Source organism: Protopterus annectens, chromosome 5.part0, assembly GCF_019279795.1.
Source record: "Protopterus annectens isolate FY-2018-M chromosome 5.part0, PAN1.0, whole genome shotgun sequence".
NCBI classification, from domain to species: domain Eukaryota; kingdom Metazoa; phylum Chordata; order Ceratodontiformes; family Protopteridae; genus Protopterus; species Protopterus annectens.
In genome coordinates, this window is record NC_056735.1 from 1,157,276,401 (window position 1) to 1,157,294,548 (window position 18,148).

Consider the following 18,148-nt stretch of genomic DNA (forward strand, 5'->3'; position numbering starts at 1 on the left):
CCATCTTTATTTCAGCAGTGAATCATTCCAGTGCACTGAGAAGATTGCAGTCACTTGAAGTTGAGGGCAACATTGATTGCAAGCAACAAATATGCATAGATGCACCTCTATATCCACGCCACATACAGTGGATATAAAACATGTACACACCCCTGTTAAAATGCCATGTTTTGTGATATAAAAAAAAATTAGACCACAGTAAATCATTTCAAAACTTTTCCCACCTTTAATGTGATCTATAACTTGTACAATTCAATTGAAAAACAAACAAATCTGTTAGAGGAAAAAAAAATAAAAATAAAAAACATACAGTAAGCTGGTTGCGTAAGTGTGCACACCATTTAACTAATCCTTTCTTGAAGCACCTTTTGATTTAATTGCAGCATTCAGTCTTCTTGGGTAGGAGTCTATCAGCATGGCAAATCTTGACTTGGCAATATTTGCCCATTCTTCCTTGCAAAAGCTCTAAAAAATCTGTCAGATTGCAAGGGCATCTCTTGTGCTCAGCCGTTTTCAGGTCACCCCACAGATTTTCTATTTGATTTAGGTCTGGGCTCTGGCTGGGCCATTTCAAAACGTTAATTTTCTTCTGGTGAAGCCATTCTTTTGTTGATTTGGATGTGTGCTTGGGGTCATTGTTGTGTTGAAAGATGAAATTCCTCTTCATCTTCAGCTTTCTAGCAGATGCCTAAAGGTTTTTGGCCAAACGTGACTGGTATTTGGAACTGTTCATAATTCCCTCCACCTGGATTAAAGCCCCAATTCCAGCTGAAGAAAAGAACCCCAAAGAATGATACTGCCACCACCATGCTTCACTGTGGGGATGGTGTTCTTTTTGTGATGCAAAGTATTGTTTTTGCGCCAAACGTACCTTTTGGAATTGTGGCCAAAAAGTTCAACCTTGGTCTCATCAGACCATGGCACATTTTCCCACATGCTTTTTGGGAGACCTTTTGTATTGTTTTGCAAATTTTAGCTGGGCCTGGATGTTTTCTGTGAAAGAAAAAGCTACCGTCTTGCAACCCTACCCCATAGCCCAGACATATGGAGAATATGAGAGATTGTTGTCACATGTAGTACACAACCAGTACTCACCAGAAATTCCTGTAGGTCTCTAGGCAGTCTCCCTGACCAGTTTTCATCATGTCTTTTCATCAATTTTGGAAGGACATCCAGTTATTTGCAATGTCACTGTTGTCCCATATTTTGTCTCCACTTTTTGATGACTGTCTTCACTGTGTTCCATGGTATATCCAACGCCGTGGAAATTTATTTGTACCCTTCTCCTGACTGATACCTTTCAACACTGAGATCCCTTTGATGCTTTGTAAGCTCCCTGCAAACCATGGCTTTTGCTTTAGCAGGCAACTGAGTAAATGTCAGGAAAATCCTACTAGGACAGCTGAGCTTTATTTGGGGTTAATCAGACTCTCTTAAATTGATGGCAGGTGTGTACCCAAGAAGACTGAATGTTGTAAATAAATCAAAAGGTGCTTCAACAAAGTATTAGTTTAAGGGTGTGCACACTTATGCAGACAGCTTATTGTACATTTTTTATATTTTTCCCCTAACAGATGTGTTTGTTTTTCAATTGAATTGTACAGGTTATAGGTCAGATTAAAGGTGGGAAAAGTTTTGAAATGATTTATTGTGGTCTCATTTTGTATATCACAAAAACCTGGCATTTTAACAGGGGTTTGTACACTTTTTATATCCACTCTACATCACAAACATGAGGGGAGACAAGACACACCTTTGGCACATTTTGTTACTTTACTTGAATGTATTTGACTTAACATAGAGAATGCAGACACAGCTTTCAGTTCTCAGGGACTAACTGGCATAAAGAAGTAATTTGGGAACTGTTATTCATACACCTGCCTGGTTGTTTCTTAAATATTAACTGCAATGAGTAAAACTGTCACACAGACAAACCAATCAGTAAAAACTAAAGGAAAAATCTAGACAAGCTAGAGTGGGTCTATATTAAAACACCGAATCCTCACTTATGCAAATCCCTAAACGCCGAAACATAAATAGCGAACTGTAAGAAACCGAACATCCTGAAGTGCGAAATTCGAAATATCGAATTGCCAGCTCCCTAACGTAAATGCGCAATAGTTACTGACCTTAGGGTTAGGGTGCTGGTTAAGGTAAGGGTAGATATAGTAGTACATGCAACCTACACTTTAGGGTTAGAAGTAGGGTTACGTTAAGTGCATATATAGTAATATAGTTGTGAAGCTGAATATATACGTAAATTACACTTTTCCCATAGTTGGATGTTATATGCTTATAGTTAGATACATTTGTGTGTAGTTGCATGTTTGATTAGGATATGGGATATATGGGTGAAGTGTAGCTAAGGGGAAGCGTGGATTATTTATTTTGTTTGGGTAGGTAATACGTATCGGGCGATGGAGTTGGCCAACTATGGCAATTTGATATTTCAAATTTCACACTTCAGGACGTTCGGTGTTTTTGTGGTTCACTATTTATGTGCCTGCGTTTAGGGATTCCCGTAAGTGAGGTTTTGGCGTTTTAATATAGACCCACTAGAGTTTTTACCATGTGATTCTTTAAATCTCGTGTATTAGAGGCATATGGGATATATGCAAATGATGCTTTAAATACATCAGGTGTTTTAGTTTCATGGCAATTCTAAATGCCTGCGACTTTTTTCTTCAGGCCAATAAAGCCAAACCCCACTAGCTATAGACATGCATGTTTCAGCCTTCTTATGGCTTCATCAGCACAGCATAAGTAGACTGTTTAGCTAATCTTCAGAAACACAGCGTTGTCGTACCTAGCTAATGTCCATAACCATTAGGGTGTCTGCAAAATAGCCCAACAAATAAACTAAACCAATAAGTAAAAAGGTCACACAGACAAACCAATCAGTAAAAACTAAAAGAAAAACCTAGCCAAGCTAGAGTTTCCACTGTGTGATTCCTTATACCTCTTGTATAAGAGGCATATGGGATATATGCAAATGACCCTTTAAGCATAACTCTCAAGTGTACCTCATTACGAGGAACATACCTCATTTGGTGTCTTAAAAACTCATGCTCCTCAAAGTTCCACATTGACAGGGTCTGTCACACATTCAGTGTTAGGAATTTTTTAACTGCTATTCATGGTAAAAAGAAATTTTAGAGATGGAAGGTTGAGAGCTATGCCTTTAAGACAACCTATTGGTTATGGACATCAGCTAGGTACAACAACCCTTTGTTTCTAAAAGTTAGCCAAACAGTCCACTTATGCTGTGCTGATGAAGCCATAAGAAAGATGAAACATAACATGTCCGCAGCTAGTGAGGTTTGGCTTTATTGGCCTGAATGTGTCCATAACAGACTTAAAAAGAAAAAAAAGTCATGGGCAGTTGGGCATTCAGAATTGCCATGTCGCTGAAACACCTGGTGTCCTTAAAGGGTCATTTGCATATATCCCATGTGACTCAAATATTAACTGCAGAAAATAAGGGAGATCACTCACACTTGAGAAGCCTAATTCTAGAATCAGTGTTGTGTGAAGAGGTCAGGCAGCTAAGTCCAGCTGGTACATTTCAATCTCCCACACAAGAACTCACTCCTTCTGTAAAAGCGGGGTTACTTTTAATTTCTCAAGACCAATTTTCATTGCCAACATCTATTGTGTGTAAATCAGTCATACTCTTTCATGCCACTTGACTAGTATCACCTGTGACCCAAGACTTTCACCTTGTGGAGATTACCCACATGGCAACTCTGCATAACTTTTTTGGATTGCACTTCACCAAGCTACACTGGTCACCGGACCAAAAGGAACATGCTGGTGTGAGTACCACCACTAGTCCTGGATCTAGATGTTGAGCAGGGTTCTCAGATTCTTTAAATGAACTGTTGTGATGGGGACAGCCTGAACTGGAGTTCGTCTGGATCCTTATTTCAGGCCACTCTCAAAGGGTAACCCTACCAGGAACATAAAACTGCAGACAACAGAGCTTTAAAGATCTTAACTCATTAACACCTATGCAATGTGGAAAGTCACACCTCAAGCAGACTACACACATCTTGCATTCCAGAGCATTTTCTTACAAATACCGTTATCAGTAAGAAGTATTCTTTATAGTGATAGTCGTCAGTGCATTTATAGTATTTTCCATAAACAGTGTAATGTATTATAATGTGCACAAACCTCAAATTTTATCTTTTCTAAACTTTCACAAACATATTTTCATACCTTGAAAACTATGCAACCTAGACATAAATTGTTAGAACATTTTTGTTAACCAGACAAGCTTACATACAGCAAGAAATTCCTGTATAAGTACATGTGTACTGAGATATTTACAGACACATGAAAACATGTTTCATTGTATAATTAGCAATACAGGTAGTACTGAATATCCCTCAAGATGTGCATCTTACAGTGCAAGCTCAGGTGCTGCACCAGTCTAGTGCCCCATCACATGATGTGCTGCCTTGCATTGGACTATACCATGGTTATGGACATCAGCTGAGTATGACAATCCTCTGTTTCTAAAGGTTAGCCAAACAGTCCACTTATGCTGTGCTGATGAAGCCATAAGAAGGCTGAAACATGCATGTTCGCAGCTAGTGGGGTTTGGCTTTATTGGCCTGAATTTGAACATTACTTCCCAAAACATTTTTGTTAACCAGACAAGCTTTTGTATAGCAAGAACTTCCTGTATATGTACATGTGTATTGAGATATTTACAGACACATGAAATCGTGTTTAATTGTATAATTAAAAAAAGAAAACTTGGTAGGAAAAACCAGTTTAATACAGAGCAAAGCTTTCGGGCAGAACCCTTCTTCAATACTAATACATTCAAATCTAAAAACTGAAAGCTTAAATACAGGTCTAAAATCACATGACCAGCAGCCAAGTGGAATCATGTGACAACAAAACACAAAAAAGGAACATAATACTAATATATACACATAAAATGTGAATAAAAATGTGAATAAAAATAATAATAAATATAAAATGCAAAAGCAAAAATCAACCTATTCTGCTATTACGTAACTTCACTAGTATAGGTTTCAGACTAACCGTGCTGTTCAAACCAGGAGGTGAATCAGCAGCCAGTCTCAAAATCCACTCAAACTCCTTAACCTCAAGATAGTTATTAATGTCAACACCCCTTGCATTTGGACATACTACATCAATCGCTCTAAACTTAAAAGTATGTTCATGGCCATAAGTACCTATGTGTTTATATAATGCATTTTTATCACAACATCTCCTAATCTCAGAGTTGTGATCAATAATCAAATAAACAACAAACATTGCACATAGCTGAGGTTTTGAAATTAAATATTTTACCATTGGTGGGATGTGTAAACGTATCACTTCCATTACCAAAAATATAAGTACAAATGACACAGTTAAAACATTGAAATGTGCCATGCTTAACAGCAATTGGTACATAGCTAGGTCTATAAAAATCCTTATAGCATAGTAAACTCTTAATCGTCTTCATATTTATGTAAGTAAAATGTGATCTATCACCTAGTGATGCCTTCAGCTCATCCAGTGCCATTAGAATAACCCAATTCCTAGAAATAATTTGTCTGATAAAGTTGTGATATATCTGATCAAAGATGGTTGATTATTCATATTATTGTTTAAGGTATTTGGGGGGCTAGCCATACCCTCCAGGAAAGTGGGTCTCAAAAAAGTCTGCCTGGCTTCCATCGTGTCTAATTTAAATTGAGAAAGTAACTGTGCATCATATCCACTAGATGAGAAGTCATCTACCATTTCTTCCAGCTGTGAAACAAACTGTGTGTCATCCGTAGTCAGCCTACTAACTCTAGTAAATTGCGATTTCACTACACCCTTAAAGATATGTGGTGCATGCATACTACTGTAATTTGTGTATCTACCACAGCTTACACCCTTTCTGTATACAGTGGTATTCAAAAGCCCTTCTTGCAAGTGAAGCTTAACATCTAGAAAAACAATCGTACTATCAGACACTTCCATTTTGAACTTCAAAAAATTGATCGTGGAATTTAGATAGTCGACAAAGCCATTCAAGTCATGCAATGTGCCATTCCACACCAAAAAACAATCATCCACGAACCGTTGGTAAAAACTAATGTTGTGGACAAACATATTCCTATCATTAAATAGATTATTCTGTTCCCACTGATAGAGAACTAAGTTGGCATAGGTGTTTGCAACCGAGGTACCCATGGCTACCCCTGTAAGTTGAAGAAATAGGGAGTCATTAAACATAAAGACACTGTTTTTCAGGGCTACGTCCATGAGACAGCAGATATTATCAATAAGTCTATAGTCGGGGTTAGGTTGAGATAGCATAAAATCTCTCAGAAGTTCTAAGCCAACATCATTAGGGATGACTGTAAAGAGGGATACAATATCAAGAGTTACCAGGTAATGTGTCTTAGTACTTAAATCTATTCTTACATTGTTGTACCATACATGTAACTTAGATAACAAGTCATAGGTATCCTTTAAAATAGTGCTACACCCAAGCAAGTAGGGCTGCAGCTTTCTATGCAAGTATACAGATATCTGGATTATCTAAAGATTTATGAATTTTAGGCATGGTACAGTGAAAAATGAAAAGATCTAAATCAATATCACCATTTAGCTGTAGATCATAAATTACCATATTCACATAGCTTACACACTTTTTCACATCTGCCAATGTAATAACTTTAAAAGCAGTGTCATCCTCAAGTAACAGAGAAACAGCTGATAGGTATTTATCACGATCCATTATAACAGCCATGCCACCTTTGTCCACAATGTCATTGCAATGCTGTAAAGTTTTAAGTGCTTTATACTCAGAAAAATTCAAGTTATAAATCTTATTCTTCAGGGGTTTAGAGTAAAGTTCTCTAATCTGGGACATATGTCATGAAAGGCCCTTAAAACACTAACAGGAATAAGAACTAGACTCCCCAAATAAAACTCTGAAATTCAAATTTCCAACAAATACTTTAAGGTCACAACATCATCACAGCAGGAGGGTATATACTTAAATCCCTTACTAAGAAGGGAAAAATGGGCTGTTTGTAGCTCAAAGGTAGATAAATTTAAAACAACATTTACTTGCGACTTACTTTGTTGAGTCCTAAAGGGCTCTCATTCTTCCATTTACCTACATGTGGAATCTGTGCAGCTGGCGGTCTTCTAGATTTCGGGGACCTATTAGACACCGTTTCAGGATGCTCTAGTTGAAAACGCTTATGCGCAAAATTTAAAGTAAGTTGCTGTGATTTCTTTCTAGCTCCATTCACGGCATTGTCACTGTCATCATGTTTGTTTCTAGCTCCAGTAGATGCGCATGCACTACTAGTTGTAGATGTTGATGTCAGCTGCCAGAGCTGGAGGAGCCTCCTTCATCAGCGGTGTACACCATAACGGTGCATTGTTCTGAAAAGTATCTAGAGTATCTCTCTGGGCAATTTTCTGATGATTAACATTAGGAAATTCTCTGATTTGGGCCAAGAAAAATATGGCCTCTGGAAATCCCCAATGTCTCGTGAGCAGCTTGGTGGCTTCCATTCGTGTATCAAAGGCTTGTAATCTGTCAAGCATTTGCTGGTAAGTATGAGTAACCTTTGAAAACACTGACATTTCCATGATAGTGTTCTCCAAAACAAAAATTTCACTTTTATAGTCCTCTTCTATTTTAACAAAAAAGTCATTCATTAGGCACATATAATCCAATGACAGCTTAATATTAAGTTGTTGCCATGATTTCAGTAACTCAGGAAAAGTGTTACCATACGAAGGCATTTTGAGAATTCTAAGTCCACGTGGAACAATACCTCTTGCCACATAGGCTAAAAAGCTGAAACGTTGCCATTGTAAACGCTTGAAAGCAGTCACTTTTCTTTCAAGTAGTTGTAAAATCCTATGAAACTCAGCAAGACTCTCAGAATCAGGAGCAGTGTCGATCACAGTAAGAGAGTTCACTGTGTCAGTGTAGTTCAACAATGGGTTAGTCTCAATGTTAATAAGAGACCTAAGAGAACTCAAACCCATTTGAACTGCCATTACAAGGCTAAAGGCTGCGAGATAGACCTATGCAGGAATTCCCAATAACAGCAATGAAAATAAGTAAAGAAACTGACTGCAAAAGATTGAGCAAAAAAAGAAAACTTGGTAGGAAAAAACAGTTTAATACAGAGCAAAGCTTTCGGGCAGAACCCTTCTTCAATACTAATACATTCAAATCAACACCCCGTTTGTTGTTTATTTGGCTACGTGTATTTCATGTGCCTCATTTTATGTGGGTAAAACCACACGTAAGTTGAAAGAACACATTATTGATCACAACTCTGAGATTAGGAGATGTTGTGATAAAAATGCATTATATAAACACATAGGTACTTATGGTCATGAACATACTTTTAAGTTTAGAGTGATTGATGTAGTATGTCCAAATGCAAGGGGTGGTGACATTAATAACTATCTTGAGGTTAAGGAGTTTGAGTGGATTTTGAGACTGGCTGCTGATTCACCTCCTGGTTTGAACAGCACGGTTAGTCTGAAACCTATACTAGTGAAGTTACGTAATAGCAGAATAGGTTGATTTTTTGCTTTTGCATTTTATATTCATTATTATTTTTATTCACATTTTTATTCACTTTTATGTGTATATATTAGTATTATGTTCCTTTTTTGTGTTTTGTTGTCACATGATTCCACTTGGCTGCTGGTCATGTGATTTTAGACCTGTATTTAAGCTTTCAGTTTTTAGATTTGAATGTATTAGTATTGAAGAAGGGTTCTGCCCGAAAGCTTTGCTCTGTATTAAACTGTTTTTTCCTACCAAGTTTTCTTGTTTTGCTCAATCTTTTGCAGTCAGTTTCTTTAATTGTATAATTAGCAATACAAATAGTACTGAATATGTGCATCTTACAGTGCGAATATTAAAATCAGTTTTCTAAGGTTTCACGTAATATCATAAAAAGTTTGTAAGTCACATGTTTTTTTGAAGTATTTAGTACATAGATGCTAGTGTTAAATAAAAATAAATAAATATTGCTTATTGTTATAAAGTACTAACAAACAAATGGCAATATTTCCAGTATATTGTGATATAAAGCAACGTTTTCAGTGAATTGTCCTATCTCCCACACTGATGTTTTACATCATGCACCTTAATGAAATGCAGGTGTCTCAGTTATGAAAATATGAATGTAAATCTGAATAATAAGTGGCAAGCGAAGATTAATTTCTCTTCTGCAAGGCATCCTAGGCTAACAGTCTTGGTGTCATTTGATTAATGACTCCTTGTCTTTTCTAAAACTGCCAAATATTTGCTGGTAAGTTGCTTAGATAAAGAAGACAGACCCAGAAAATTCTGGGCACCACAAAGAGGTATGGGTGTGAACTGGAAGTATACAGAAAAAGGCATTTTAGGCTTGAGTGAGTTAAGGCACATGCATCTTTCTGCCATGATGAACTATTAGGGAGAGTATATTAATTTCCCCAAGTTTTCTAAAATGCAGGGTTCCGTTTATTGTCAGGAAAAATATTCAGCAAGAGTGTAGGTCTGACTAACAGGTGCAATATTCCTGTAAGTTGTAGTCTTGTTTAGTGATGGGTGGAGTGAAGATGGTGGTGAGTGATAAAGAAGCAGAATGTTCATTAAGTAAGGACTACTGATCAGATGCCATTGTGTACTTCATTTTATTGTGATTCGAATCAGTTTAGCTGCAGTTTAGCAGCAGAAGATGAGAGGTAGGCGCCATCTGATATCATCCATGGTTGGATCGTTTTTTGCTTGGTCCTAACTTCCATGGCCACTCATGGCCAACCAGCCCACTGCTAAGACAGAGCCTGTAATACATGCCTCCACATACCTAGTGTTACTGTGTGATTATACAGCATGTACATTGCTTGGCTATCTGAAATGCCATGCCTGTTTTTTACCTAGACTTGTATTTAACAGGTTGTATTCAAAGAGTAGAATATAGCTGTCATCCTCCTCCTGGAATGAATGGACTGCATTTGGCAAGTTCTGTCCCATCTTTCTGTGGCTGAATTCATCAGCACCTTAACCTGCTCCATGAACCTACGTTGATGGGATTGCAGTCAAGGGTCATCTGTCTAGCCCATAAAGGTGGCATTAGAAACCAACCACTAAATAAATATAAATTCAATTTGTTCATGATAATTTACTAATAAATCCATATTTAACATATTGCCTGTTTTATGTATCAGTGTATTTCATGCATCTTCACCTCCATTTATATCAGTCAGCAGCTTTATTTATTTATTTGACATTTGTTTACTGGGATGGTCTGACTGGGTCAAAAAGAACCGGTTTTCAGCAGAGGCCCAGGGAGAAAAAACTCCAAGTTAAATACTTGAAATATTCAAGCAATATAACAATGAAAAACAATGCATACAGTAATGTAAAAAAGAATTATACAGATACAGTGGAAAATATCTAACATCAGAAAGGAATAAAATATATGTATATGAAATCAAGAAATACAATATTTCAATTTCTATACTGAGAAGTCTTAGTTGAAGAGAGGAGGGAGAACTAAAGAAGAGAAAAATAATAGAGGATTAATTTCCTACTCATAGGAAGTGTTACTTGGATCAACAGAAGAGAAGGAGAGAAATCTAGATAGCAGAGAAAAAAGAAATAAAGTGAGGAAGAGAGAAGGTGCAGGAGAGATTATTCAAGTACAGATCATGGGCATAGCCAAGAATTATAGATGCTTTTATAGGGAAGATATGAAGTAAAGTTAAAGAGAAGTAAAAGCAGAGTAAGGCGAGGAGGAGAGCTGAGTTGATAGAAGAGCTAGGGAAAAAGAAGAAAAAATAGGATAGAGGTAGAACAGGGCTGTAAGTAAGGAAGATAAAGTGAAGCAGGTAGAAGGAGGAATTATTGAAAGTAAGAAGTTGCACAAGATGGAAAGGGAAAGGAAGACTAAGTAGATGAGCAATAGAGATGGGAGTAGATTTAGCCTGGAGAAGTACATGAGCAGAGCCAGTTGTTGCAGATGAAAACCTTAGGTTGGTTTTTGAAGTGGGTTGGGTTGGCATTAGATATTATGGGATAAGGGATTGAATTCCAAACTTTAGAGATGTAGTTAGAAAGTAGAGAGTCCCCAGCTTTATTGTTGCATTTAGAGATTTTAGAGGATCAAAGTGTTCAAGTATTAGTGTAGTGTTGGAGCAATGGTTGAAGAGCAAGAGCTTTTCATGTTGGTATACCAATCTATGAGTGAGGGTGAGTTGAGTCTAAGTTTAGTGTGGTAGTTCTAGCCAGTTTAGTTGATGTAAGGCAGCGCAGTGGTGAGACCTATAAGGGGAGGAAGTAGCAAATTTGGATATTTTATTGTAGTGTGTTTCAAGCTTAGCTAGATCAGTTTTGCTATTGTTAGTGAAGATAGGAAAGGCATACAGGGCGGTGGAGAGAAGGTGAGTTTTGGCTGTTGCTTTTCTTGTGTCGTTAGTCAGGAAAGGCTTGATTCTGTACAAAGAACCAAGTTTCATATGTGTCTTTTTGATTGAGATAGGTGTAAGTCAAATTTCAAGTTATTGTCTGTTAGTTTGCCTAATAATTTAGTTTGAGTTACAGCTGGTATTATGGTGTTATCTGAGGAGTGAATTTAGAAAGGAGTTGGGAGATTTTGAGATTTGGTGGGATGAAAATCATTGGCTTAGTTTTGGAGGGGGTTAAAATAAGATGTGAATCAGAAAGCCATGTTTCAATAGCTGTGAAGGACTGCTAAGTAATGATAATAAGTCGTTTTAGGGATGGTGCTGCACAGGTAAGAGTGGAGTTATCTGTATATTGAATGATATAGGCTAGTGGAGCAGAAGTATGAAGACAGTTGGTGAAAATAATAAATAATAGAGGACCTAGGCTTGAACCTCTGGGGACCCCCAAGTTGACAGGCAGCAGGGACAGAGAGATCTTGCTGCCATTTAATAGCCTGCTGTCTGCCAGTTAAGTAACAGTGGAACCAAGCTAGAGGGGAGTGGCTAAGAGTTAAGGTGGAAAGTTCATCAAAAATATCTGATGAGAAACAGTATCAAAAGCTTTGGATAGCTCCAGAAAGACAGCGGATACAAATTTCCTATTATTTCTATGTTGGTTTATCAGAAAGACAGCAGATACAAATTTCCCATTATTTCTGTGTTGGTTTATCGTGTTAGTAAAACTCAGAAGGGCAGTTCTGATACTATGGATAGGGTGGAAACCATGCTGAAATCGTGACAAAATCATTCCCTTGGATTAGTGGACATACTTGAATATTAGAGAATAAATAACTGCAGTCTTGAAGATGAATTGTATTAGACAGTACACAACACCCAAAATGTATTTTGCATTCTAGATTTTGTTTGGAATAAGCTAATTAAGAAGCACTGAAGTATTGTCTCATAGACCATTAAAATGCTTTATCTGACTCATAAGGAATTGCTGAGACTTTTCTTTAACAACTTATCAGATATCTAAAGCCAATTTTAACTCATGCTGGACCACCGCTTACAGCAACTTTGCCTGAATGGTGTGGACCAATTGCAAAACTGTTGACTAGTCCTCAGGCATATTCGGTAAGAATATAATTTTAGTTTTTTGTGTACAAAATTATGATGCATTAATTTAACCTTATTAAATTATTGTAATAGTGCATTAATCTAGCCTCCTTAAGTTGTTTTACAATGTACTACTTGGCAGTGTGGACTAATGTGTTCATTAATCTTCTGCAACTATTTTTGTTCAGTTGTCCAAGTGATTATGCTTTTACTTTTTGAAAAGTTAGCAAATTAATAGGTGATGTGCCGATCATATCTGAATTGCTGAGTGAAAGTGAAATATAAAGCCATTAATATTGATGTTGGTGTGTTTCTTTGGGTCTAGTTCATCTGCGTCATGAACCAGATTCTCAAAACCCATATGGTCAACAATTTAGTTCATCAATGAATTAAAGAAGCCAAACGTCTGCAAACAGCACAGTGTTTTTGCAGGAGTCAAGCCCCCCTGCATTCCCCACATCCCCTGCTAATTATATGTATGTACATATGTGTATATATATATATATATATATATATATATATATATATATATATATATATATATATATATATATATATATATATATATATATATATATATATATATATGTATACACACACACACATATGTATGTATATATATATATATATATATATATATATATATATATATATATATATATATATATTTTAGCCCCACACCCCCTAACTATATATATATTGTCATATAGACCCATATATATATGGGTCCTAGTCTGAACATCAAAAGTACTTTAAATGAAAACGTACTACAGCAAACTCACTTGTGCAAAAGTGCATTTTAATGAAAATGCACTTTTGCAAAAAAAGAAAAAAAAGAAGAAGAAAAAGAAACAACACGTAGTTTGCATATAGATTTAGTTGTACATCAACATGGACTATTGATTGCACAACTAAGGAAACTGTTGCTTAGATCGCTGCGGTATAGCTGGGATAAGGGAATATTCCCTTTTCCCCACTGTAGTGCGATCTTGGAGTCAGAATTTTAAAAGTAGGGTGTGTGTGGGGTGCAGGGAGGCTTGCTCCCCTGCATAAACGTGAGCAATGTTTTATTTTTGTAGGTTTTTGTCTTTTTTTTTTTTTTTGTGAAAGTGCATTTTTGCTAAAATGCACTTTCGCAAAAGTGAGTTCTCTGTAGTACGTTTCGATTTAACATACTTTCAATGTAGCAACATAGATCCATATATATATATATATATATATATATATATATATATATATATATATATATATATATACATGCATCAACTCTGAGTTGCAATATATATAATGGGGAAAAGTGTAAATTCCCCAATCCCCACTCTACCATAATCTCAGTCAGAATGGTTCAACTGAATAAATTGTTGACCATATGGTCTCAACCATGTGGGTTTCAACAATCTGGTTCATTGATCAAATGAAGGGAATCCATTTCTTCTTACTAGATAGATAGATAACTTTAGAGTTCTTACATCCTACAGTTCACTTTGAGTTATGTGTGATAATACTATAAGAAAAACTGGTGCAGTGCTGAAACAAAAAAATCTTGAAGCCTCCAAATGAATGATGGACAGAAAGAGCACATCCAGTGACAAGCTAATCAGGTCTGTCAGAACTAAGACAAGAGACAGTAATATGCACATCTGAAAATAGTAGCACCTAAATGGCAATATAGTGAATCAGATGCAATGCCATTTGCTCTGTTATAGATCAGTCTTACGTCCATAAAGGACACTGAAGCCGTAAATTATAGCATTTAAATTAATTCACAATCAAACTTGAATTTGTCCAGACTTTTTTATCCGTAACAGTTTTGTTCTTCTGTGAAATACAGCATTAGTGTCACACCCATGTAGGTACTTATATGTGCTGCTGTGATACTTTCATATAAATACATTTTCTGTGTATTTACATCTGTTCTTCTTGCCACTTTGAAACAGTTTATCTGAAGTAGGGACTTCATTTGTCTGCAACCTTTGGGTCTTGGATCCGACTTCGGATCCGAGCTGGCAACTTATTTTACAACTTATGGATCCGAGCTCCTAGCTCCTCCCCTTACCCATAATCCCCTGCCAACCCTGATTGACCTCAGATCTAGTTTGCCGCTCTTAGAAGAGACAGCTGGATTTCAGAGCTCCTGGCGACTTTCAGATAAGTTTTGAGAAATAACTTGTTAATACAGAAAATCTTTGATTTGTTAAATAGTGTGTGTGTTTAGAATTCCCTTTTGTTAATGTTATTCAATTTTAGTGTATTTCCTCCCCTCGCTGGTTCGTAGAGTGTGTGTGTGTGTGTGTGTGTTGCTTGTGTTTTTGGGGCCTGGTGTGTTTGTGTAGTTATTTTTTTCTTTGAAAAATGTCAGAGGCCCCAAAGCCCATCTTTTCTAAGTGCACCGAGTGTGGCCAAAAGCTTTCACTGGCGGATGGCCACACTCGGTGTGTTCGGTGCCTTCGGGTTGAACACCTGTCCTCAGGGTATTCCATCTGTGCAGCGTTCAACCCCAGGGCACTGAAAGAGCGGAGGTCGAAGTTGGTTCTGGTGGGACTTTTGCCCCTGGATCCAGCTTCGGCCTCCGGTACTCCCGTGGTTCCTCCTCAGCCCTTGGTGGTAGCCACTCCTGCCCCCCTTCCCCCGGCCGGGACTCAAACTCACACTAAGCCGCCGGAGGAAAGGGAGGCCAGGAGGGAGAAAAGGAAGGAGAAGCACCACAAGCGGCGGGCCGAGGCCTCCACTTCGGCCCCCCAGCTAAGCGGGCTTCTCCCTCCACGGCTTCCAGGTCCTCTCCTCCTCGGATCCGATCCCCTTGCTTTTCCCCGGGACCCGAGGAGGAGGAGACCCGATCTCCGTCGAGGTCATCGAGGCGGCATTCCCTGCCCGCCTTGGTGGCCTCGTCGAGATCTACTTATAGTCTTTCTGATGCAGACTTGGACCGGATGATGAGAAGGTTCATCCAGGCCCAGCTGCAGATGGGAGTGCTCTTGCCCCCCCCCCTTCGGGGGGGAACTCAACACCTTTTTTTGCCCCGATAGCTCCTTCTCCGACCCGCTTCCCGGGTTTGGAGCGCTCGGAGCCAGGCAGCGTTGGAGCCAGGGGTGGGTCGGCGCCGACAGTACTGGGTACTTCTGATCCAATCCTGCCCTCGAGTCTGTCGGGTCCTACGTCGGATCCAACCTCTCGGAGCCGTGGTACGAGCTTCGGATCCGAGGGATTCAGTGTGCCTTCGGCTCCGTCCAGGTCGGAGCACATGGGTCCTTCGGATCCGGTGGCCTCGGCACCGGTTCCGATCCCTTCATCGGATCCGAGTGGGAGCCGGCTTTCGGATTCCAGGGAGAGAGGCTCCCCATCGGCCTTCGATGTAGTGGAGAGGGCTCTGTTGAGAGCATCCGGACCCCCGGTCCTTGCATCAGCTCCACCTTGCACTCCCTCTCTGCTGGGCCAGGCTTCCATCAACTGGCCACAGGGGCAGCCTGCTTCGATGTCCCAGGTTGTTCCACTGGAACAGGATATTGCTGGTGAGACCTCCTCAGACAGTCCCCCCGAGGAAGTGCCTCGCAAGCATAAGTGTAAGAGGAGACACGTGGACTCCCCTGAGTCCTTAACAGAGGACACGGACTTGGATGAAGGGGAAGGCTCCCCAAGGTCACCCCCCCCAATGATGTCTCCTTTGGAGACATCATGGAAATGCTCCGGATCGGGGGGGGGGTGCTCTGCCCCCAAGTCTTCCTCCGACGAGTCCATGTTACTGGAGGCATTCGAAGCAGGCCCGTCTACCTCTTGGGTGTCCCCTCCAGCTGACCCCCTGGTGGACCTTATCACCACCAGGGCGTGGAAGGAGCCAGACACTGTGGAGACAGTCCCCAAATGTCTGGATTGAATTTTGAGTCCCCCTGCAGACCGGTCCCATTGGAGCAAGGGTCCCCCCGTAGAGGACATGTTGATGGCGGCAGCCACGAAGAGGGAATTAGCTCAGGAGAGCCCCTCGGTTCATCCACCGAGCAAGGAGTCCCACTCGATGGATCGCCTCGGGAAGTGGGTATTTAGTTCAGCGACCTTCTCAGTAAGGTCCCTGAACTACATGGCACATGTCATCAGGATGCAGCGAGATCTTATCAAAGAATGCGCTGCTTCCCCCCGGAGTCCATGTCGGCAGAGGACAAGCAGTTGTACTCCACTCATATGGCCACTCTAAGATCTGTTTCAAATACCTCTATGCGGCTTTTGTCCCACGCCACAGAGGGAGCCGCTAGAGCTAGCGGAGCGGGTCTAGTCATGAGACATCAGGGCTGGCTCCGACATTGTGACTTCGCGGAGCCCTTCAAGGCGTCCTTTGCGAATGCCTCCTTTGATGGTTCTGCCTTGTTTGGCAAGACCGTTCGTGAGACACTTGTCCAGAGCGAAAAGGATGGGAAGACGTTGTCTGCCATCGGAGTCCGCTTCTCTGCTCCCCAGAGGTCCTTCTCCAAGAACCAAAAGGGACAGAAGAAGATGTGGTTCTGGAAATCGCAACATTCCCATCCTGCTCCGGACATCCAGTCCTTCCGTGGCAGAGGAGGACAGGGAGGACACCGCCCTAGAGGCAGAGGGGCCCTGAGAAATTTTGGGTCCAGAGAAACCTTCTCTGATCGGCCCACGCATCAGCCCTGAGGGGTTGCCCGACTGCTCCACTCTGGAGGCAGTCGGGGGGCGCTTCTCGAAGCACCTGGTGGCTTGGGAGTCCATTACGTCAGATCGCTGGGTGCTTCGTATCATATCCAGAGGTTACAAAATTCCACTGCACCATGTCCCCAGACTCAAAAACCTCCCTGATGTACCACCCGATCAGAGGGAGGCAGCAGCCCATCCCCCCAGATCAACTCGGATTAGGGTTTTACTCCAGGTTCTTTCTGGTGCCAAAAAAGACGGGGGACTTGAGACTGGTTCTCGACCTTTCACTCTTGAACCTGTCAGTAACCAAAGAAAAATTCCAGATGGTCACCCTTCAATCCATTCTCCCCCTCTTGCGGGAGAGCGACTGGATGTGCTCAATAGACCTCAAGGATGCGTACTACCACATTTTAATGGACAGACGATCCAGGAGGTTTCTCCACTTCCAGCTGGGAGCCAGTCACTATCAGTTCAGGGTCCTTCCCTTTGGTCTCACCACAGCCCCCAAGGTGTTTACCAAAGTGTTAGCAGTGATAGCGGCCCACCTGAGACTCCAGGGAATGCAGGTCTTCCCGTACCTGGACGACTGGCTCCTGTCCGCCCCAACAAGGCATCTACTCTGTGCAGCCAGAAATCACCTTCTCCGCCTAGCTCCCCATCTAGGCATTACGATCAACCTGGACAAATCCTCCCTTGCTCCAACACAAGTGATAGATTTCATAGGGGCCAAAATAGATACCAGAAATCTGCGAGCGTTCCTCACTTCAGAGTGACTTCAAAACCTGAGACTTCATGTGCGGGCCATCCTCCAATTAAAAGCCCCACCGGCAGAATTGGTCCTGAGGGCTCTAGGCTCCATGGCAGCAGCAGTAACTCTTCTTGAATATGCTCGTCTGAATATGAGGGTGCTACAGTGGACCCTTCTAGTCCAATGGTCATTTCAGTTTCTCCC

General features: G+C 40.3%; 1 protein-coding gene across 1 annotated transcript in view; it reads left to right on the plus strand.

Moving 5' to 3' along the window:
* SLC9A9 (solute carrier family 9 member A9) overlaps nt 1–18,148 on the plus strand; it is a 3,618,317-nt gene that overhangs the window by 3,542,402 nt on the left and 57,767 nt on the right. Inside the window, exon 18 of the mRNA XM_044071972.1 lies at nt 12,468–12,573. Coding sequence (XP_043927907.1) covers nt 12,468–12,573 — 106 coding nt within the window. The remainder of the gene's footprint in view (nt 1–12,467; nt 12,574–18,148) is intronic.